This window comes from Chaetodon auriga, chromosome 6, assembly GCF_051107435.1.
Source record: "Chaetodon auriga isolate fChaAug3 chromosome 6, fChaAug3.hap1, whole genome shotgun sequence".
Classification (NCBI taxonomy): Eukaryota; Metazoa; Chordata; class Actinopteri; order Chaetodontiformes; family Chaetodontidae; genus Chaetodon; species Chaetodon auriga.
In genome coordinates this window covers 13,978,891-14,000,666 of record NC_135079.1, presented here as the reverse complement: position 1 = coordinate 14,000,666, position 21,776 = coordinate 13,978,891, and the positions used below count along the sequence as shown (strand labels likewise).

Sequence of the window (21,776 nt, the reverse complement as noted above, 5' to 3'; positions counted from 1 at the left end):
CACCGGGGATAGACACTGGAGAACAGACACTGGATAATTGCTATCGCTCATAACACTGGTAAATGGCCAACAATACCACTAAGCAGCGGAAACAATCTGGCGACGAGTCCTCTGCAGTCCACAGTCTTTATGCTGTGCTTGATTGTGATGAGTCCCAGCTGAGTTGGAGCCAGCTCCCAGCCACCTGGAGAACCACGCCCAGCCTCTGCTGAGAAAAGGAAACACAGCCCCGCACTGCTCCACAGCGCACTACAAAAACGAAGGTTTCCAAATCACCACATGTATTTTATAAACGTATATTTTTCTTGTAAAACATGATGTTTTTTCACGTCGGATCTTAACATGAAATGCACCTCATAGCAATTGACGTCAATAAATTTAATGGAGTAAAAGTACAAAGTAGCATACATTTGAAAATATCAAGGACCATTAAGTCAAAACTGGCGTTAAGTACAGATCTTGAGTAAATGTACTGAGGTACTTTCCATCACTGGACTCAGGGAGTAGTAAACAGCATGTCAGGGCTGATTGTCTCAAGGATCTATAGACCACTTTTGCCCTCGATGGAGACCGCTCCTACATTTGTGGACCATTGTTCTCTCAGGTGTGGATGATGGAGCAGACATCCCCAGAGAGATGGTCGCAGGCATTTATGAGAGGATCCAACAGAGAGAGCTCCGCTCCAACGAAGACCACGTCACCTATGTGAGCCGAGTGGAGCAGTCCATCCTGGGCCTGAAAACTGTGAGTCATATTTGTGTGCAACTCTTGCCCCTTTCCCTTTCTTCTCATTTCAGTGAGCTGTCTGCACTTGTTTGTACTGCCCCCTCTCCCTCCTGTCATGTATTATTTTGCTTCAGTCTGTCATCTGTAGTATCTGCCATCTCCATCTCTTTAACCTCGCCTCCGTAGATCCTCGCTGTGCCACACAGACGTCTGGTGTGCTGCTGTCGTCTGTTCGAGGTGCCTGACGCCAACAAGCCTCATAAGCAGAAACTGTCCCAGCTCCAGAGAGAGGTCTTCCTCTTCAATGACCTGCTGCTGGTAAGAAACCTCTATTCAGAAACACACAGCTGTACTCTAAATATGCAGCGTTTGTGTGTTAATCCGCCCATGTTGTGTGCGTCCACTGCAGATCCTGAAGCTGTGTCCCAAGAAGAAAAGCTCGGCCTCATACACCTTCTGTAAAGCTATGGGGCTTCTGGGAATGCAGTTTCACCTCTTCAGCAATGAATGTAAGAAGATTTTTTTTAGTCTGCAGCAGTTTATTCTCAGCACAGTTCCACACTGCTGCTGGAAAAATGCTGAGCTAACTGTCTGTCAAGTCGGGGTCAGGACCCAGACGTTGAATGAACAGCCAAGTGGTGACCAGTAAAACAAAATTAACACACTGCTCTGAATTTGCAGTAAATATGTTTCAGCAAGGTTTCTTCCATGGATTTAGGTTTTTCATTCTTTGAGCTTTGTGCTGATGATAAAAGCCAATCCTGATATGACTGAACCTGCAATTGGCACCACGTGATGATGTGATGCAAGCATGGCTGAAATTAATAAAACTACTGATCTTCAGCTTCCTAATATTTCTACAAACCTTTAGTTCCAGTGTTCAAGAAGCTAACAGATTTGGTCAGTAACCTCACAGCACGAGTTTTTGCAAGTGAAAACTGAAGTATGAACTCAAACACTGTTTTGGAAGTTCTTAAAATCCTGCATCCTTTTTTTAGAATCAAAGTTCTGGTGACAGCGCTTTCTCTTTCTCTTTGACGCTCTGTGGTGGTTTCTCATCAGACTACGCCCATGGCATCACCATGCTGAGCCCGTTTACCTCAGAGAAGAAGCAGCTGGTGAGTTTCTGCTCCCCGAGCGGAGAAGAACTCAGGAAGTTTGCCGAGGAGCTCCGAGAGGCCATCACAGAGGTCAACGAGATGGAGCAGATACACATCCAGTGTAAGGACGGAAGCGCGCACACACACCTCGACATACAAACGCATACAAGCACATACTGCACTGTGATGTACATGGCTGGTTGCAACCTCTCTTTGTGTTGTAGGGGAACTGGAAAGGCAACAAGGAATCCAGCCACACGGCATACACACCAATGGCGGGCAAGTGGACACACACACAGGACACGGCTCTCCCTCAGGTGCTGGTTTTGCTTGTACATAAAATGCATAACATAGCATACGTTTCACACAATAACGCAGACCTTACTCAAAGAGGACTCAGATTAGAAGCACATGAAAAAGCCCACTGCACTGAAAAAGATGTGTGAACGATGATCAGAGGGTTCAAGGTTTTACCTTCGCTGTCATCATCACTTTTTTATTGTAAAAGGAAGAAATACTTCAAACAAGTAACTTTGCCTGAGAACCACAAAGATTGCTTTTTTGTATGGATTAAACAAACAAGACACTACAAGTGAATTAGTTTGTCTGAGCTGTGAGAGCAGTGTCAATTTTATCATCTCACTCTCGGAAATAAAGCAAATAAGCATTAAAGGTGTGGTGAGCCATTCTTGAGAAAGACGGTTGATATTTCCATCTCCGGTTCTTCTCAATGTGATTCGCATGCTACATTTAGCGTCCCATCTTTTCCCTTGAAAGCAAGAACCCACCTGTTGCTGATTGGCTGGAATAGTGTTGTTTCTCATTCACAGAACCAGGGCTGTGTACAAAAACCCTTTCTTTTTCAGTGTGCACACAGAACAGACAGCGAGCGGCCCGTGAGGAGATATCAATTTTAAATTCAGCAAATATCAACCATCTTTCTCCAGAATGACTCACTCCACCTTTTAAACAAAAGACAGTCCCCTGTATGAAGAACTGTGTTCACAGTTTTTTAACATTCTGTATAAGAAGCTGAAATCTGCCTGCTGACTTACAAACAGACCTGCTTCTCCCCCCAGGCCAACAGGATCCGTACGATAAAACCGGCAACAACAACACAGTGGAGGTAAGTGCAAAAGCCATTCTTGTCTCCCCCAGGTAAGTGCCTGCATCTCCAACTCTGTGGGTGTGTTGTTTTGAATGTGTGTGTGTGTGTGTGTGTGTGTGGTTAGACAGGGACTGTGCCTCATCCTGAAAAGAAAGTCTGCTTTATGCTTTGCTTTAAAAGAGCACCGCCTGAGGCACATCCCAACTATGCAGCCTAGGATACAAAGGCCACTGAGAAGAGTCTGCTGTAGTGGCGCTACAAACGGTCTCTTTCTGTGCCTCGTGAGTGGATCAGCAGCCACTCTACTCACTATACGACATCCCTTCTTTCATCAGCTGCTGCTTGCCAGCCTTTACACTATAAGCCTTTGCAAGCCACCATAAGCCTGGCTGGCTCCTAGAATACCATCTACAAAGCCAGATAAGCTTGATACCGTTAACAGTTGAGCGTGTGGGTGGGTGTGTCTGTAAAACCAGCCATTCCTTTAACTAAGCATAGTTATAGAAGCTGTGTTCCCCTTTCCGGTTTCCTCTCTGTCTTATTCCTTTGCCCATTCTCTCCTCTCAGTCAGTCCTTTAGAAGTGTAAATAAGTGTGTTAGGGAGGCACCACGCCCTCGGTGTCACCTCTCTCCTCTCCTGACGCTCCCTTTATCTTTAGCTTCTCATTCTGCCACTCATTGACCATGTTCGCACACACACTCTCACACAAACACACACGAAATTCAATATGTTCCCGCCATGATGTCCGACCCAAATCTCCTCTTACTCCGCAATCCTTTTCTCTTTCCGGGCTGGTGTGTGTGGAAATGTCGTGTGAGAATGTGTAAATCATGTAAAAGCATGATTGAGGGGAAAAAGAGAGAGTGTGTGTATTTTGCATGCGCTCGCTCTGCATGCTGTGTACCTGCATGCCTGCATGCCCATGTGCGTAACACACCAGAGGGCTGCGTAGAGGCTGCGTTCAGGCTGGTAACTCCTCATGCGTTCTCTGACTGTTCCTAAACTAGGTGTCAATTCACAACAGGCTGCAGACCTATCAACTGAGCCAGCCCAGCATTGAGTCCACGCCTCTGGCCCTGGCTGCGCCACCCGCCCTGCTCAGCCCCGTCCAGCCCGGGGAGCTCCGCCCGGAAACACTCATCCAGTGCCAGCAGATTGTCAAGGTGATTGTGGTGGACCAGAGCGGGCGAGGGCGGATGGAGGCCTTCCTCAGCCAAGGTCCGGCTACCCATCAGCTCATCCAGTCGGCCATGTCCACACCTGTGCGCGTAAGAGAGGGGGACGGCCCTCAGCCCCCTCTGCCGCCTCCGCCTCCACCTTACAACCACCCTCACCAGTTCTGTCCCCCTGACTCGCCCATGCCCCTCCACCACACCATGCCTCTCACCCGCAGGCGCAACTCCAGCGGCTCCCGCAGCATCGTCTGAGTTGCTGGCTACTCCACAAACCCTGGGGGCCAGACCCTCGCATTCACACACAACAACACACACCTGCTGGAGCACTAGTCGACTCACTTTGAATGGTAAGATAAAAGCATTGAAAGGATTTCACTGTGCGAGCCGAATGAAGGGACAAAGGAAAAGGAAACCGACAAGAATCTATTCATAGTCTTAACTGCGTGGTGTAGTTTTTGAGCGTGGAGTAGTTTTGATGCCATTTCTGAAAGACTTTTCTTCTTTTGTCTCCAACATGTCACCCTGTAGCTGATGGTGTTGTCTGTCTAGATTTCACACTCTTTAAGAGATCCCATGACTTTGCATTTTTAAATGTCACCTGTCCAACACACGTGTCTGCAATCTATGACTGTGAAACCAAGGGGCAATGTCAGCAAAGCAAACTCCAGCCGCCAAGAAAGGACGAGGGATCGCTTTAAAATGAAGGACAAAAGTCTTGATGTTGAGTTCACACCTCTTTGTTTGGTCCAGGTTTTCAGCGTTAGGTACCAAACTCAACAAGGAATCATTTCAGCAGAGCTAATCTAGCTTCTCCTCACCGTAATCTTTTTTTTTTTTTTTTCCCCCTCATCTCTGCATAATGTGAAGAAATAAGAGTACCAGCTTATTTGTTTCCTTCATTTTCCAGGGAACAGATAATCAGTATGTGTGAGGAAGGCGAAGAGGGTAAGGGGTACCCTGTCATGTGCAGTGTAGTGGAGCTGCAACGATTAGTCAATTATTATCAAAAGAAAATTAATTGCCACAATTTTGACAATTGATTAATCGTTTCAGTCATTTTTCAAGCAAAAATGTCAAACTTTTGCTGGTTCCAGCTTCTTAAATGGGGAAGGATTCGCTGCTTTTCCGTGTCATTTATGACAGTAAATGCAGTGTCTTTGGTAAACGATTGATCAATTAATCGTGATAATCATAATCATAATCATCAGTTGTAGCTCTATAGTCTAGTAAGCATGGATGTTGCTTCTGACTATAATTCCCTAAAACCATATCCTGACGACAATCATATTTTCCTGTGTTTCATTATTGTGTTTTGCGAAACTTGAGTGAGCAGATATCTTCACAGTAGTGTGTGACTGCCCTGATTCTGTAGCGTTTTGCTCTCGCAGAGCTCAGGAAAGGATTTGCTGCACTGTAACGTGTAATTTCTGCACCTCTGAGTTGTGCTGAGAGCAGCGTGCTTGTGTACTGGTTGTTCAATCTGCTTACTCATGGGCAGCAGAGAGTAGGGGGCTGGTAATTCATCCAAAACAAGGTTAAAACAGCCAGCTGAAGCCTTTCTCCTCCTGTATATTTACTCCTAATGGGTTAGCTAGTGTGAATATTGTTGTTACCTTTGGATTTTGGCAGTCTCTCTGCCCAAAAAACTCTTAGCTTTAGTTTAAAAACGAATAAAAATTGCTGGATGCAGGGTAGACCAAGGTCACCTTACAAAAGCATCACTCCCGTATCACGCAGTATATTTTTCCTTGCACACTGAAAATGTTTTAAAAGCAGAGATGCATTCCTTTATTGAATGTTAATCAGGGGGAAAACCGAAGATGTCCGTGGAGTATTTACTGATTTCATCACCGTGTCGTCTGTCCAGTGTCGATGGTTCGAGCTGGAGGCAGTTTGTACAGCAGATTACAAATCATCCAACTGAGACACACCGAACACGTCTTGTACCTTTTGCACCACAGAATATATTGGATATATTGTAAATAGATAATATAGATTTATTCTGAAAAAGTGATTGGTTTGCCCAGTGTGTGTATCTACGTATGTATTTGTACAGAGAAGATCTAGTTTAAAAGAAAAAAGGATATTATAGTTATTATAGTTATTATAATTATTATTATTCACATTTAATATCAGGGGGTGTCCTAAATCCTACTGCTACGAGAGACAGGAAACAGGCAGCTTTTATAGAACACACTCCAGTTACCATGGTAACACACACTGATATTATTACAGATCTACATTAATCATTGAATTACCATGTCATATTATTATAGGAGTATCAAGAGATGGCTGTGTCACCTGTTAAGGTGTGTAAAGGGCTATGCTGTATTGGTGAATACGTACAGTAAATCACAGGTCATGCACACGCACGCACACACACACACACACACACACACACACACACACACACACACACACACACGCATACATGTAAGTATATACTACCCCGTTTCCAGTAAAGTCGGGACGCCATGTAAAACATAAATAAAACAGATGTGATCATTCCAAATTTGATGCAGCAACATGTTCCAAACAAGTTGGGACAGGAGCAACTAAAGACTGGGAAAGACGTGAAATGCTCCAAAAACACCTGCTTGGAACATTCAGCAGGTAAACAGGTTCATTGGTAACAGGTGATAGTATCATGATTGGGTATGAAAGGGGCGTCCTGGAAAGGCTCAATCGTCCACAAGCGAGGATGGAATGAGGTTCACCACTTTGTGAACACATGATTGTATGAAGGATGTCACTACATGGGCTCAGGAACACTTTGGAAAACTGTTGTCAGTTGCCCAACGGACGTTCCCAATTGGAATCGCAGTTGTATATAAGTGCATTAACAACCACGCACACACTGATGTACACAAACATCCACATAGCTGCCAAAGCGACAACAAGTCCAGCTTAGATTCACCTTAGAAACTGCTTGATTTCTCAAGTCAGAAAGCCCACTTTGTTTACTGTAAACTCTGACTGACTTGTACTGTACAGCATGATATCTTTTGTTTTGTTTTGTTTTTTTTTACAGTACATGGGGGGGGAGTTTGATTATATGTTCGTATCATTATTGTCAGGGCATGTTGAGTTGATTGATGTCATCCCTTCCCGCCATGGTTGTCATGGAGACGCACCGATCTGCATCCTCACTGTGGAGCACTGTCATTAATCTTTGCACCCTCACAATATTTCTAAAAAGGAGATTTCTTAAAGATCAACATGTTTACTAATGGAATATTTCTAATTTTTTCTGTTTGAAGAGAATGAAAGAATAAAGTAGTTTTTACTCTCGGCCTCGGACTGTCTCTCTGTGAGCGTTGACGTCAGCGTCGGCTCCACGATGTCTGCAGCACTCCCAGCCTCTCTAATGAATGAATTTGCACCAGGTGTGCAGGAAGGGCAGCGGAATGAAGGAGCTTATGGGAAATCAGTGTACCCCGGTGTTCCTGCCGCCCCCCCCAACACACCGCCTGTGAACTCATTCATTAGTGAATGAGGTCAGCCCCAAAGCAGTATTGAATCTGACTTGTACTTGTGGAATGTCAAGTTGTGTGTTGTAGAAAGTGTGCACGCGTGTGTGTGAGCATAATTTGAAGTGCATCAATTTCCATGTGTGCTGAGTCTGTCCTCTAAAACAATATGAACGTAATTTGCTATTTCATATTGCGATGTCAAAAACGGAGGTGCTCCATACAAGAGAGTCTCGCGGGAAAGTTCTCAAGTGTTTTAGCATTAAGTGTTGAGGCCAGAAAAAATACAAGTAGCTTTTATTTTTGCAAATCACTCTTGAGAAAGGATAAACAAAATGGAATCGACACTTCGACACAGGCAGAATTACAAAGAGATTGGAAAAAAAAACAACAACACCATTTTGGCTGAATAAATTATCTTACAAAAACATAGCTGATATCAACATAATACAATAATGACAATACACAGTGAAATCAATTTGTGCAAAGTACCTGAAGGCTTACAGATGTGACAGAGCGCTCGCAGCCAGCTCACCGTTTCGCTCTTTTCCCCTGTCGTTTCTCAAATGTCCCTGTCTCCCTTTGGTTTCTCTCAATCTCTTTCGAAACAAGTGGACAAGAGGTTCCTTAAAGGGGAGCACTGCGCTGAGAAGTGGGCTCAAGTGGAGCAACAAAGCCTTCCTCGACTGACAGGCCGTTCAGTTCAGACTGTGCTGTTCACCTCCTGCTCCTCCACCCTTTCACCTCGCGTGGTGGAGGCGACATCCCAGTGAGCTCGAAACATTAACGTCACTCTCCCTCATGCAAAGGTGTCCCTCGGGCAGTCTTCACATTGTGGTCTCTTCCCATTCCAGCTCAACATCACCTAAAGACCAGCGCAGATGTGTGGAGTGAGCATTGTGCTGTGTGAGGTTTATTTGAGTGTGTGCGTGTGCGCGTGTGTGTGTGTGTGTGTGTGTGTGTGTGTGTGTGTGTGTGTGTGTGTGTGTTCAGGTGCTGTTGTTTACCTTCCATGGCGTCCAAGGAGTCCATCTTCTCCAGAGCAGAATAGCTGACGAACCAGATGGATTGGCTGTTGCCTTTATTGTTTAGCAGTTCCAGCGTGCTTTGGTGCAGGAAGATGTACTGGGCCTGACACACACACACACACACACACACACACACACACACACACACACACACACACACACACACACACACACACACACAAATGTCTGTATTATTCAATCTGGTGTAGAATGGAGTCTTAAAATAACAGGGGTCTTTTAGCTGTCTTGGTGGCCGATGCTGAATGTATAATTGCAACAACTCAGATAAAAAATATGTCAAATAATTAATAATTTATTAATAAAAATAGAATATAAAATTGTGAAAAAGCACATGAAATTTAGATTGTGGATCGCTTATGTGCCATCAAGATTATGCATTTTTCTCTCTCTCTCAGGACGCAAACTTATCAGAGCTGATTTGCAACTTGCTGAAACAAAACTAACATTTGAAGCCTCAAACCTCAACTGAACTGGGATATGTGTTTCTTTATGCTGCAGTCATTGATGCATTATAGTAAGAGAACTGGATACTATGATTCAGGATAGTGCCCTATTCATTCAAATACATTTTTTTTCAGGCTTCCTCAGGCTTTTGTGTTTTCTGGCCCATAGTTCATGCTCATTAGTGTCCTTCTCTGGCTGAGTGGAGAGATATGGACGCTTGAGAGTGGCATGCTTCAGATGAATGCACTGAGCGACGCTTTCATCGGACCGTGATGGACAATGAAAGATAACCTTCATCCCTGAAGGATTTTGGTTCAGTTTCTGTCTCCGTCTATTTGTGAACTTAAATGAAGTGAAACCAACACTGGGCTCAGTGCACAGCTGCTGAACCGAGACGGGACCTGAGTGGATCTGGCAGAGCTGGCCCCACCACACAGTGGAGTGAGCGGCACTGCAGGGAATCTCCTTCTTGACTTCATAGTTCAATCCAACATTGATTCATTCATATCAGTTTATTGCTTTGATCTGGCAAATGTGAAGACACGGTTTTTGAAGTTCAGTGCGAGAAGCGACCGGAACAGTCGGGCTGCTGGGCAAGCTTTAATACATCCTGAACTTGGGTATCTAGGAAATTTCTTTGAGAGTAAAAACATACCTGAATGCACCTGGAATACTAGTTAGAACTGCCATTCATCGTCATTTCATTGCCACCAAAGCACAACAGTGGAAAAACGATAGTAAATCTGATGGACATTTACAATAACTTTTACATCTGCCTGTGATTCAACTTGCAGTGTTTCAAATAAAAAAAGGTTCCACTGTGGGCTTGTTTATACCTGTTTGTAAAGGCACTGTGCTCCAGTATCTCATCAATGACATTTAGCAGTTTTAATAAAATAACTGGATTGCTATGCTAATAGCTAGCTGTCTGGCACGCTGAACACTGCTGTCTCAGAGAATCACGGCCTCACTGTTTGCGAGCAGCTCTTGTAGCTGCAGACACTGCAGGCTCATACCTCACTGACAAAAAGCGGACCCAAAGAAACGTACAGACATAGGAAATAATAAAACAATAATACTGAGAAGAAGCGCAGGCACCAGGCAGAAGGTCTCTGCAGACTGAGACACTGAAGCAATGACTGAATCGGGTAATTTTAAGATTCGTGCTGTTTTTAGGAGGGGGAATCCTGCTCATCATACGCCTTTAATCCACTGCCAGATCATTCCCTTTGTCAAAATGAGAAATTTCCAAATATTTCCTCATGGGGGTGGGATCGTAGCAGGGCGTGAAGTAAAAAGTAGGACAACTAGACAGCCACTGGAAGAACTTAAGACAGAAATATGATACCATGTTTTTGTCTTTTACTTATTCTCTCTGGGCTGTCAAATTAAACCACAGGAATAAAACAGACCATCTAATTTGATGTGAACTCACCAGATTCTGCACCATACACATCCTCTCACTGCGCAGTTCAGCCACCAGGCCATAAATGTCCACAAAGTCGTGATCTCTGACGTGCTGAATGAGGTGATCGAGAGCAACAAACACACCTGTTCTGCCCACACCAGCACTGAGGAACAGTGAGAGAACAACACACCATTAAACACCCACCAAAGGAACAGAAGAGGATGACATATCATTTAAAGATGATTTTGTTGATATGAAACTAACACCAAAAACACTAGTTTGTGCACTTTATTTCTGAGGACCTTACTATAATTCATCCAGCGTCAGAACTGAAGTACCTGCAGTGGACCACTATTGTGGTGTTGTCGTGCCTGTGGGCTCGGACAGCTTTGACAAACTTAATGAGAGTGCTGCAGGACTCTGGGACTCCGTGCTCAGGCCATGATGTGTAGTTGAAGTGGCGAACCAGAATGTAGTGCCCGTGCTGCACAGAGGAATTTAAGCTAAGTTTTCTTCATTATTAAGCAAAGTTCAGTATTTATATCATGTTGATGGAGCTAAAAAGGCAGTTACTACGACTAAGTACATTGTTTGCCAGACGTGGAACAAATAACTAATAACTACACACAGCGGTTCTTACAGGAATAGTTTGAGGTTTTGGGAAACACCCTTGCAGTGAGTCAGATGAGAAGATCAATACCACTCTGTTAGTTTAGCTTAACATTAAGAGCTTCATATTCACAGAAAAGACATGAGAGTGGTATCAATCTCCTTGTCTCAGTGTCAGTAAGAGAGCATGTAGGTGAATTTCCCAATATGTTGAACTATTCCTTTAAGTAGTTTGCCTTTAAAACATGTGTTAGTCCATTTCCAAAGGGCACCTCAAGTAAATAACATTTCATTTGGTTTACGTTATTTAGTTAGATGGAAATGTGGCATGACGTGTTTTCTTTTGACCTGTGCATGTGTGTGTGTGTGTGTGTGAGGGGTTACTCATTACCTTTTCTACTCTTAGGGTTCTGACAGTCCAGTCAGGAAGGACTTCCTCTGACACTTTTGAGATGAGAATGTCACTAAACACTGACATTGGCTTATTGTCCTCTGGCCAGTACTTGTGACACCGAATCTGAAATGTCACACACACACACACACACACACACACACACACACACACACACACACACACACACACACTCATCAGATCTTTGGAGCAGACATAACCCTCCTGGTGACAGAGTTGAAATGGAGCCCAGAACGGAGCCCAGCCTGTCATCTGACTGCTATTTCATAACGCTGGCAAATCTCTGATGACGCACTCTGCCTTTCTCGTAACACTGCGTGAGCATGGCGATGGTGCGGGTTCCCGTTTCCCAGATCATCCTCCAAAAGTCAGCCACTGTGCCAGGCAGAGGACCCTGGGTGGCTATGAACTCATTGGGACAAAGGTAGCCCTGGAGACACAGAAAAAGATAATGTTTTTACAAGAAGTGAAATTATAAGTCAACATAATTCACTGTTGAAAAGATCTAGAACAAACTCAGAACTGTAACAAATGTGCCTCACGCCTGCATAACTACTTTCACAACCTGGTAATGAGTCCAGTGGAAGCGGCCCACCAGGTGAACTGCTGATAGCTGGTACTCACTGAGACAAAGCTGGCGTTGATGTAGTCAGAGCCCGCAGTGCCCGGTTCAGACAGCAGTTTCACTCGGTTGTTGTTGTCTAGACACAGTATAGTGAGAAGACGATAAGCGGCAAAGTGAAATCCACACGTAGCAAATGTTAGAGCTTATCCACAGAGATCATTTCGGTATACTGCAGGTATCATAACTCAGGACAGCAAATTTTGAGCCTGACCACTCACAAGGTTTGATGTTGGGGAAGCGGTTTTTTGATTTGTTCCAGGGCAGGTCTGCGTCCGTGGTGGCCAGGTCCTGCAGCAGTTTTGGGAGCTCCTGGGGAGATAATACATCAACATTCACATAAACACACAAACATGAGGGTGAACGTCAGAATTCATATTTTTAAAATGACTTAAAGTGAAATTTTTTGACTTAAAAGTAAAAAAAAAAATCCTTTTACTCCTACACACAAACCTGAAAATACAAGTTATTCATAATAAGCTGCTGGGGGTCTTGGATGGCTGCAGTACAGAAACGGAGGCGAGCACCTTCTGACATGCATTTTGTAATGACTATATACGTATCACTGGTCACGATGAATAATAAATAAAGCAATATGTATAATTTAGACTAGGGTAGTTTCAGCTTACTATTTGCAGCTGCTTCCTCCTTGTAACATTTTGCTTTTTTCTAGGATGTTATAGCTCTTTTTCACATTTGTGAGAGGTGTAAAAAAACAAGAGTAAAGCTGGCACTGATTTTGTTTGCAATCACTTTCTCAGCGTCTTCACTGTCTGCAGTACATTCTCCCTTCATCTGTTTTCCGTGATTTACCAGACTTTGCTGAATTGCAGGAGAGTTTCTAGTATTTCATTCCTATCTATACATTTATTGCATCATATATTCATATATTTACGTCTATTCTTTCAAATTCTTGATAAACAGAAAATACTTACAGCAAACTCTTCCTGGAACTTGGCATTGTCATTGGCACACAGATCCTCTACGTGCTGCAGGAAAGACTTCTTATTGACAGGCCTGACAGGGAAGTAAGGAGAGAAATAACGATGAATGTGAGAAACAGAGAGAAATGTACAAATATAATATTTCCTGGAAGTTTATTCACGGTTACAAACATGCAAGACTGTGCAGTACAGAACATGCTGATCTATGCTGCAGCTATGTGTGAATATTCACATTATTTATGCAGGATGACTTACTTGAGTGATTTCCTGTAGCTGAGCAGCCTGGACAAAAATAGACCACCAACATTAACCAAAATAAACAAATTAACTCAATAATCACAACCCACACTGCGGTATTTCTGTCCATGACAGCTCAAGCGATCCACACAAGCAGAGAGTGTGTAACATTGTATGTTTAAGCAAAGGAGGTTCACCCAATCAAATCCACTTTGATTAAACACTCACTCTGATGCTTCATTCTAAGGGAATATGTGAACTTGAGTAAACTTGAATGAAGTGTGTGTTTATTCCCCTGCAGCTGACGCTTCTTTGCATGAAGACTTGTAGCTACGAAGATCCTTAGCTATTGATAAATTTGTGCCCTCTAAGTCCGCTAAGCCGTCCGAGCAATTTCGAGATAGTGAGTGGGTAAACAAATTAAAATGGTCTCAAGCGGAGGAGTGTCGGCGCAGCTCTGCAATCCCTGCCAATGATGGAGGAAGAGGAGAAGACTGTAGGCAAACTGCCGATGTGACTAACTGATTCAACTGTGGACCTCCACCAAGGTTTGATACACAACGCAGGTGCATCATTTAATGCAAGCATTAATGGGTAACATACACACAGTGATCACTGAAAGGTGAAGTAGAACATGCAAATATAATATATGTACACACAAACACACACACACGCGCGCACAGGTCAAAAACCCAACTTACTGGATCACATAAATTTCCTTCCGTCTAAAGAAGAAGGAAGAATACCTGGTGAGAGAAAAGCGCATAGAAACACAGCGAGTCAATGCAAGTGTGCAAGCAAAGTTATTTGTGCCATTCGTGCGACAAGTAAAGAGGAAAAGTGTGTTATTCTATCAAAAAACTGCCAAGAAAGGTGGTGTTCATACAGATTACAGCTCACTGCCCAAGCGCAGAGTCGCAAGACAGCTGGAGCGGTTAACAGTGAGCACGACATGCAACTGCGAACAACCACTCATCTCCGCTTCTTCAAAGTGTGTGACATGAGCGGACAGCAAATTATCCTCAGGAGCAGCTTCCTTTTTCAGGGCTGCGAAGAGCCACCGCATATGAAAAACGTCATATTGGCTTTTTAATAAGGCAGCTAATATTTGCTCACGTAGGCCAGTTATCTTACTTTTACACATAAGAGATAAGGGACAGCTACGGATCTGCCAAGTGGAAGCACTTTATTTAGATTCTCTCACATGGGTTTTATATTTTCTAATGTTCTTGTTCATTCAGTTCCTCTTGAAGACAGCCACATTCAGACACAGACACCTACACGGGCCCCTCTATTTTTACTTTCCTTTTTTATTTTGTCATTATGTGTGTGTTCTTCAGATGTCGAGAGGGAAGGTGTACAGAAGGCATTATATGCTTATTGGTTGTTCTAATGCTAAAGTCTATTTATACTGGCAATACAAATACAAAAAACATTTTTTGCTCCACTCGCATTGAAAGCTTTTCTTTCCTGTAGTTTCTCGCCTCATCTTAGCCATCAGTGACCTTGATACACCAAAACTAACACTGAATTTGACTTCGCTTCTCACCAGCTTGAAGCACTTATTGTCTGTGCGCTCGTTTGTGCCAAAAAACAGAAAAGCTAGACGCTGAATTTGTGTGAGAGGATGTTGGAGAGATGCAGACAGGATGACTCGTCTGTTCTGCAGAGAACTGACGGTAAACTTTAAAGTCACAATGGCGCTGTGTTGTTTCACAGTGCTGCTGCTGCTGCTGCTGCTTCTATTTTCTGCACAAACTCCAGCACACTAGAAGATTTTGTGCTGACAGCACATCAAATTGGCTGCAGCAAAGAGATTTTTGTCTTGTTGACTTAGATTTAAAATCTTTAGAGCCTAAAGTCATGTAGTGTGCAGCCAGCATCAAGAATGTGTGTGTTATTTCAGTAAAGTGACACTTTCAGATTAAAATTAAACACACAGACTAACCGGTTGAGCTTTTCTTGTTTCAGCTCCAGATCTGCCACAGCAATCAGCTGATCCAGTTTGCACTTGGTCTCTATAATCTCTGCCTCTCTGGGTGAATAAGTCCCACCCTCCTTCTTGCGCTGATGGATCCTGACATGTTAATCAAACACAGAATTAAAATGAATAAAAAGGGGGAACTGATTTATTGCAAATTATGCAAAGTGAAATCAGCCATATTTATAGAGACATTTGCACATGGTATTATTGAATGAATGAATGAATGAATGAATGCCATCTTACTTGACTGAGCCACAAATGATGATGATGAGTAACACAGCCAAGAAGAACGAGAGCAGAACTCCAAGAATGATCTGCTCCTCTCTGGTCAACAGGCCGTCCACTACAGAGGGAGGGAGAGGAGACAGACTGGATGACATCACACTAAAATAACAATGGGGGCTATACAGGTTATGTTTCCACTTGCTGATGTAGAGTAATGCAGGGATGAATATCAATACCTGCAGTTTTGACATGCTCAGAGTACTCAGAGTCTGTGGACTGGCCATTGATGTTAGTGGCTCTGAATTTAAACCTGGTAAAGAAGAGCCCGGTGTCAGCATTATATTGTTAGAAGACATGTAGATCCAACAGTCTTTAAGTAGTCGCTTGCGTGGTGCACTCACACATAGACCGTGTTAGGCTTCAGAGGACCATTGCAGAAATAATCGGTGTTGTTCTCCGTCATACAGTCATCCTTCTCTCCGATCACGTATGCTCCTGTTGTGGTGTGATTTAGCCTCAGCAGGGGCCTGCTGTCTCCAGACACACTGCGACCACCTCTGACGTGTGCTGCCGTGCGTGACGCCTCGGCCTCAGAGAAACACGGCGGGTTGGGGAACCCCTTGTCAGTCAGGTAAGGGGCAGGTCGATCAAAAAATGCATTCTTCCAGTTGGTCAGGTTCTGGACGTCCTTCGCTGTGGCAGGATGAAAGTTAGAGAGGAAATGAATGAGTCAAATTTCAGCTGACGTAATGCCCTTTGGGTTTCGCTTATATTTTGTCTCTTGTGAGCTCAGGACAGAGTGACGTACTGTAAAATGAGCTTCTACTCGAGGCTTTAAGCACAAACAAGACCAATACCCAAGAGTATTCAACTAAAAGTGATGGCTGTCAATGCGTTTGAAGAGTCATACCCCCTGACTCGGCCACGATGACCTGAATTTTTGTGATTGGTCCATTGTCGTCACTATAGAAACAGGCAGGCATGCGGATGGTGATACTCCTGTGGGTTACCATGGCAACCCCTCCATGGCCCAGCACTGCCTGGGGTCTTTGGGTTGGCTTGGCCGGGGCTGGAACACACGCACGTGTGAACACAGAGGAGCGCAGCCACAGGAACACGCACACAAACGCGCACACACACACACACATACATACATACATACACACACACACACACACATACACACACAGGTTGCTGTGTGAATACAGAATACGTGATGGTTTTATGTATTTTATTGTGATGCAATTACATACAAAACAAGACAAACGGGCCGCTGCTCTGAATAATAAGAGCAAAACTGCACCTCTGCATCATCCACGCACATCTGACAATATTGCTGAGTTACATTTGCTGTGTCAGAACGGGCCTGCAGACTGTTGTGCTGAGTGATAATACAGTGCGGTGGCAATTCTCTGTCCCCAATCTGTGCTGCACTGCTGCAAAAAGAAAGAGAGAAACTCTGTAGCGCAGTGCAGAGAACACAGACAGAGGAGGGACTTGTACCTTTGATCCCTGTAGTTATCTGGACATGCGGGCTCGGTGGGCTCCTGCCTGCCCCGTTCTTTGCTGAAATCTACAAACAGACAAATAGAAGAAAGGAAGGAGGAGGAGCAGAAGGAGGGAGAAGCACAGAAAGGAGCCAGATCAAAAAGTAGCACATTAGAAATAGAATCTGAGAATAGAAATGTCATTAGAAGTACACTTTTACTTTATGTGTTTCGTTTAAAGCATGATTGACATATACTTTTAAAAAGTGTACTTCTAAATAGGTGTCATTAAGTTCTGTACGTATTAAAAATGAATACACTAAATCTGCAATACTAATATTAAAGTGGTATTTCAAAGTACTTATAAAAGTGTACTTTATTGTAATTCTATCATAAATTGTACTTATAGTGTACTATCAAAAAGTGTACTAAATTACAAATAATTTTAATAGTAATGAAGAGTACTGCAGTAGTAGCACATTCTTCAAAAAGTATAACTTAAGCATCATATTTCTTCACCTGTGGAGTTGAAGAATCGAACCACTCTTTAACAACTAAATGACTATTTGAACAAGGGCAGCCTGGAGTTACAGCTCCAGGTGTGTTTCTGAATGTGCTGCCTCTGTGTGTGTGTGTGATGTGTGTGTGTGTGTGTGTGTGTGTGTGTGTGCGTGTGTGTGTGTGTGTGTGTGTGTGTGTGATGTGTGTGTGTTCTTCACCTGTATGCTGTAGCTGTGGCCTCCCTTTAGGCCCTCTATGACAGCAGTCATCATGTTTTGGTCTCTTTGGGTGATATTAAGGCTGACGTTCTTTACCAGCTGGTCCTTTTCATAGATGTACACAAAGTAGGCAGTTATGTTTCCATTGGGCTCCTCTGGAGGCGTAAAAGTCACCTTCACACGGTTCACTTCCTCAGGGATAACTGACACAATCACATTCTTGGGAGGGTCTTTGGGTTCTGGGGACGGAGATAAGCAGAAATAATAATATATAATACATATTTGGTCAAATATAAAGGTGGGCAGCAGCTGTCACAGGTGCACCATGACTGAAATCTCTACATACCTTCCTCGAGTGTTTGAAATTCAATCGGCCCTATGGCTTTCCCATCACTGCCTGCGTGCTCCAATGGACCAGTGAAGGCAGTGATAGTCACAAAGTAACGAGTGAAAGCAGTCAAGTTAGTCACAACGATGGTCGTCAGCTCTCCTGGAGCTCGGACTGTTGAGATGTTCAGATCAGGACCGTCCACCTGGCAGGACAGGAGGGTTCATGGAGAGATTCAGTATTTGTTTGCAGATTTGATCAATGATGAGACAGCAACTAATAAAAAAGGATCCATGGTGAATTTTAGTGACAGGTCAGCACATTGGCATCAGCAAAGTCATGTTTGTTTATTTTCTTTTCACATATCGTATTAATTCAACTATATTTTCCTCGTGTCATCCACGCCCCCTCCCAGGGGCTCATTGCCCCCCCAGGGAGGCCCACCCCCCCAGTTTGAGAACCACTGCCATATGTTAACCTGCCTTTGAGCTGCTACAGCTATTTTAAAAACTCTAATCATCATTACACCATGTTGACCAGTTCTGAGAACATCTGTGTTTGAGTGTGTCTGTACAAAAGAAATGAGTTTACCTGCACAAGATACGAAGTCGGTCCAGAGAGAACAGCTGGAGCGTCCCATGCAATGCGAAGGCCATTGGATGTGGGGGTCACATTCAGTTCACGGGGAGGGGCATCAGGGTCTGAGGGTTTGGATAAGAGAAACACAGCTTATGATGTGCTATTAACTTAAATGAAATGGTTCAAATTACATTGAATGACTAGTAAATCTATCAAAGATGACTCAAAAACTAAGGCTCTTTTATCATTTTTCTTCCAGATACTGAATTAACATATTAAAGCCTTACAGATACAGTATGACTAACTCACTAACTGCCAGCTCTCCCCTGGCAACACAAAAAGGTCATATCCTCACTGCGATGTTCTTACTTCCAGCCAGGGTGCGTGTATAATTCCACTGTGTATATTCTCCAACTCCAGCGTTGGTCACTGCAGCCACTTTGAAGCGGTAGTATCGGTATTTAGCCAGGGATTGGAAAGTGACACTGTGGTTGTCTTTGGTGCCCTCCGATGCATTCACAGACACCGTGACATTAGAGTCCGCGCAGCCTGAGGTCAGTTCGTCCTCTGGGACCGGCTGCGCAGTAGTTAGTATGTTTGGTTCACAACTGGTTGAAAGCAGCTGTGCAATGACGTGGTACCCTTTCAGCAGGCCTGGGATGGAGAACGGTGGAGCCCACTTAAGTGTCACATTGTTAGCTGTGACCTGAGAGATGGTGAGGAAGCGAGGGGCAGCTGGGACTGTTCAGGGAGACAAAGAGGACTCAAAGTATTCAGTCTGTGTTACTGTATATTAGCAATTAGATGCAAAATTGAAACACACGACAATAAGACTGACTACCTGATTCAGAGAGAGTGGAAGCGGTACAGTTCACTCGCTCTCCGGGTCCTGCAGAGTTGACTGCAGCCACAGTGAGTGTGTACTCCTGCTCTGGCGACAGCCCATTCACTGTGTACTCCGGTGTGTGAGCCTGGTGTGTGTAGAACTGCAAGTCTACCTCCAACAGAATCTCATAAAATAGGATCTGCCCATTAGGGTTGGCTGGAAGTTCCCAAGACGTCTGAACTGAATCCCAGCTCACTCCTGAGCAAGACAGGTTCCCCACAGCATCAGACACTGCAGACAGAGATGTTGTTATACTAGCATTAGCATTCGTCACTGCCAACTATAAGAGGAAAGAACCAAATTCAATTTCAGCATTTATTTTTGGACATTTTATCACACATGTCAACAAAGGCTGCTGCAAACACACCGTCTTTGCACAGGAATCTAACTGAAATCTACAAATGTGCAGCCTGTCATTCTACATACTGGTACATATGTGCTGACATAAATCAGTGTTGCAATTCTTGTGTGTATACAGTGTGTCCTTTACCTGACTCGTTAGTCGTGAAGGTCACAGGGCTGCTGAACTGATTCCCGTGGCCCACTCTGGTGTAACTGCAAACACTGATCTCATAGGAGCTGTGAGGCCTGAAGCCTGTGAGATACTCTGTGGTTGATGGACCAGAGGAATTCTACACAAAAACAAACACATAAAAAATGACACCTATGAGATTAAATCATCCAATCTTGATTGCTGGTGTGAATATTGTTGTATCAGCACTCGTATGTGCACACGTGTGTATGTATAATGTTACCGCTGAGTGGTATCTGGAGTGTGAAATTAGAGCTACGGTCTGTGTAACAGTGTGTATTCTTACTGAGTGGTTCTCTGGAGTGTGTCTAAGTGTGTGTGTGTGTGTGGCTGTGTGTGTGTTGTTGCTACTGCGGAGTAGCTTTCAGTGTGTGAAATTAACGGTACCCTGTGTGTGATGGTGTGTGTGATGAGGTCCCGGATCCTGAAGCCGTACTGTATCACTACTCCATTGGGCTCCAGAGGAGGCTCCCAGCTCAGCCACACCGAGACTGCTGTGTGGTTGTATATAGTCAGGTTATGAGGTGGGGACATGGGGCCTGAAACACAGTTAGGATGACAGAGAAGAAGAAATACTGAAACAGACAGTAGATATAACACCTATAGTTAAAAAACATGTTGTCAGGATCTCAGAGAGACTTCAAACCTGCCGTCAAACTGACCTCCTTCATCTGTGTGCAGCTGCAGCAGCAGATAAGGCCCTAAGCCTTTACGTGTTGCAGCTGTAATGGTGAGGTTGTAGGCTGTGTAAGGAAGTAGGTGGGTGAGGATGAGCGAGGTGTTGGGGGTGTGCGTTATGTTGGAGCCCCTGGGGCCAAAGAGAGCGAGGGTATACTCTGTTATCTCCCCGTTGGCCTCGAGAGGGCGCTGCCAGACCACTGCGATAGAAGACGACGACAGATTCCTGGTGGACACCAGCAACGGAGCAGAACTAGGAACTAAAGAGAAACACACCCACACACAAGTCAGTGTCACAATAAATACATAAACCATACTCTCCATAAGTCAATGTTTGCGTAGATAAACTCACTATCATCATCCGTTCTCAGGTACATTGTGCTGGTATGGTTATAGGCAGGGCCAGCACCAGTTGCAGGTGTGACAGTCAGCACATAAGGGAAATACTTTTTCAGTTTGGTGAACAGGAAGACATTGTCAGTTGTGGTATGCTTGATGGTTTTATTGACAGCTGGAGTCCCTTGGTTGGATACGTTTGGGGGGATGCCGGCCTCCTGTAAGGTGAGCAGGTAGGAGGGACGGCCGTTTGGCTCCAGTGGAGGGTCCCAGCTGACGATGATGGCTGTGGAGCTGAAGATCTGAGCAGTCAAGTTTCGGACCGAGTCGCTTGGCACTGAAGAGAGAGACGGTATGAATAGCGTTACTATTATTAACTACCAGTGACAACAATGGTTGAACACTGTGAGCCTTTTGATGTGAGTTTACAATACTATGAGGCAGTAAATTAGGGTATCAATCAACCACACACACTCTGACGCTTGAGGGAAAATGAACAGCGCACCAGTCACCATCATCATTATCATCTTCTGTCACAAGCACCATCATAATCATTGACAGCACTGTTGTCATTAACAAAATCAACACATCAAGTGAGCAACAAGGCAAGACTTCAGCAACACAGAAACACAGCAAAGTGAAGTACCATAAACAGACACAGAAACAATATCCTATAACGCTAACAGCCCATTTGGAGGCATACAGAGGCATTTGGGA

General features: G+C 44.1%; 2 protein-coding genes across 3 annotated transcripts in view; one reads left to right on the top strand and one right to left on the bottom strand.

Moving 5' to 3' along the window:
• Positions 1-7,403, top strand: part of iqsec3b (IQ motif and Sec7 domain ArfGEF 3b) — a 29,059-nt gene extending 21,656 nt beyond the window's left edge. Inside the window, exons 9-15 of one of the 2 annotated variants that reach the window (XM_076732373.1) lie at positions 605-744; positions 913-1,044; positions 1,136-1,235; positions 1,789-1,947; positions 2,051-2,143; positions 2,906-2,952; positions 3,960-7,403. In XM_076732373.1, the coding sequence (XP_076588488.1) occupies positions 605-744; positions 913-1,044; positions 1,136-1,235; positions 1,789-1,947; positions 2,051-2,143; positions 2,906-2,952; positions 3,960-3,995 (707 nt within the window). In that variant the 3' untranslated portion in view covers positions 3,996-7,403. Of the gene's footprint in view, positions 1-604; positions 745-912; positions 1,045-1,135; positions 1,236-1,788; positions 1,948-2,050; positions 2,144-2,905; positions 2,953-3,942 lie in introns of both variants that reach the window. The other variant, XM_076732372.1, reaches the window with a different exon arrangement.
• Positions 7,114-21,776, bottom strand: part of ptprq (protein tyrosine phosphatase receptor type Q) — a 35,648-nt gene continuing 20,985 nt past the window's right edge. The window contains exons 38-63 of the mRNA XM_076732371.1: positions 21,076-21,396; positions 20,708-20,983; positions 20,433-20,584; positions 20,004-20,145; positions 19,469-19,744; positions 18,997-19,368; positions 18,640-18,749; positions 18,067-18,253; positions 17,721-17,959; positions 17,018-17,087; positions 16,425-16,583; positions 15,916-16,207; positions 15,751-15,824; positions 15,533-15,632; positions 15,254-15,382; positions 14,007-14,051; positions 13,324-13,350; positions 13,060-13,141; positions 12,346-12,436; positions 12,127-12,203; positions 11,798-11,932; positions 11,482-11,607; positions 10,820-10,965; positions 10,509-10,644; positions 8,588-8,711; positions 7,114-8,445 (exon numbers count right to left, since the gene is read on the bottom strand). Of these exons, the coding sequence (XP_076588486.1) occupies positions 8,408-8,445; positions 8,588-8,711; positions 10,509-10,644; positions 10,820-10,965; positions 11,482-11,607; positions 11,798-11,932; positions 12,127-12,203; positions 12,346-12,436; positions 13,060-13,141; positions 13,324-13,350; positions 14,007-14,051; positions 15,254-15,382; positions 15,533-15,632; positions 15,751-15,824; positions 15,916-16,207; positions 16,425-16,583; positions 17,018-17,087; positions 17,721-17,959; positions 18,067-18,253; positions 18,640-18,749; positions 18,997-19,368; positions 19,469-19,744; positions 20,004-20,145; positions 20,433-20,584; positions 20,708-20,983; positions 21,076-21,396 (3,926 nt within the window). The 3' untranslated portion in view covers positions 7,114-8,407. The remainder of the gene's footprint in view (positions 8,446-8,587; positions 8,712-10,508; positions 10,645-10,819; positions 10,966-11,481; positions 11,608-11,797; positions 11,933-12,126; positions 12,204-12,345; positions 12,437-13,059; positions 13,142-13,323; positions 13,351-14,006; positions 14,052-15,253; positions 15,383-15,532; positions 15,633-15,750; positions 15,825-15,915; positions 16,208-16,424; positions 16,584-17,017; positions 17,088-17,720; positions 17,960-18,066; positions 18,254-18,639; positions 18,750-18,996; positions 19,369-19,468; positions 19,745-20,003; positions 20,146-20,432; positions 20,585-20,707; positions 20,984-21,075; positions 21,397-21,776) is intronic.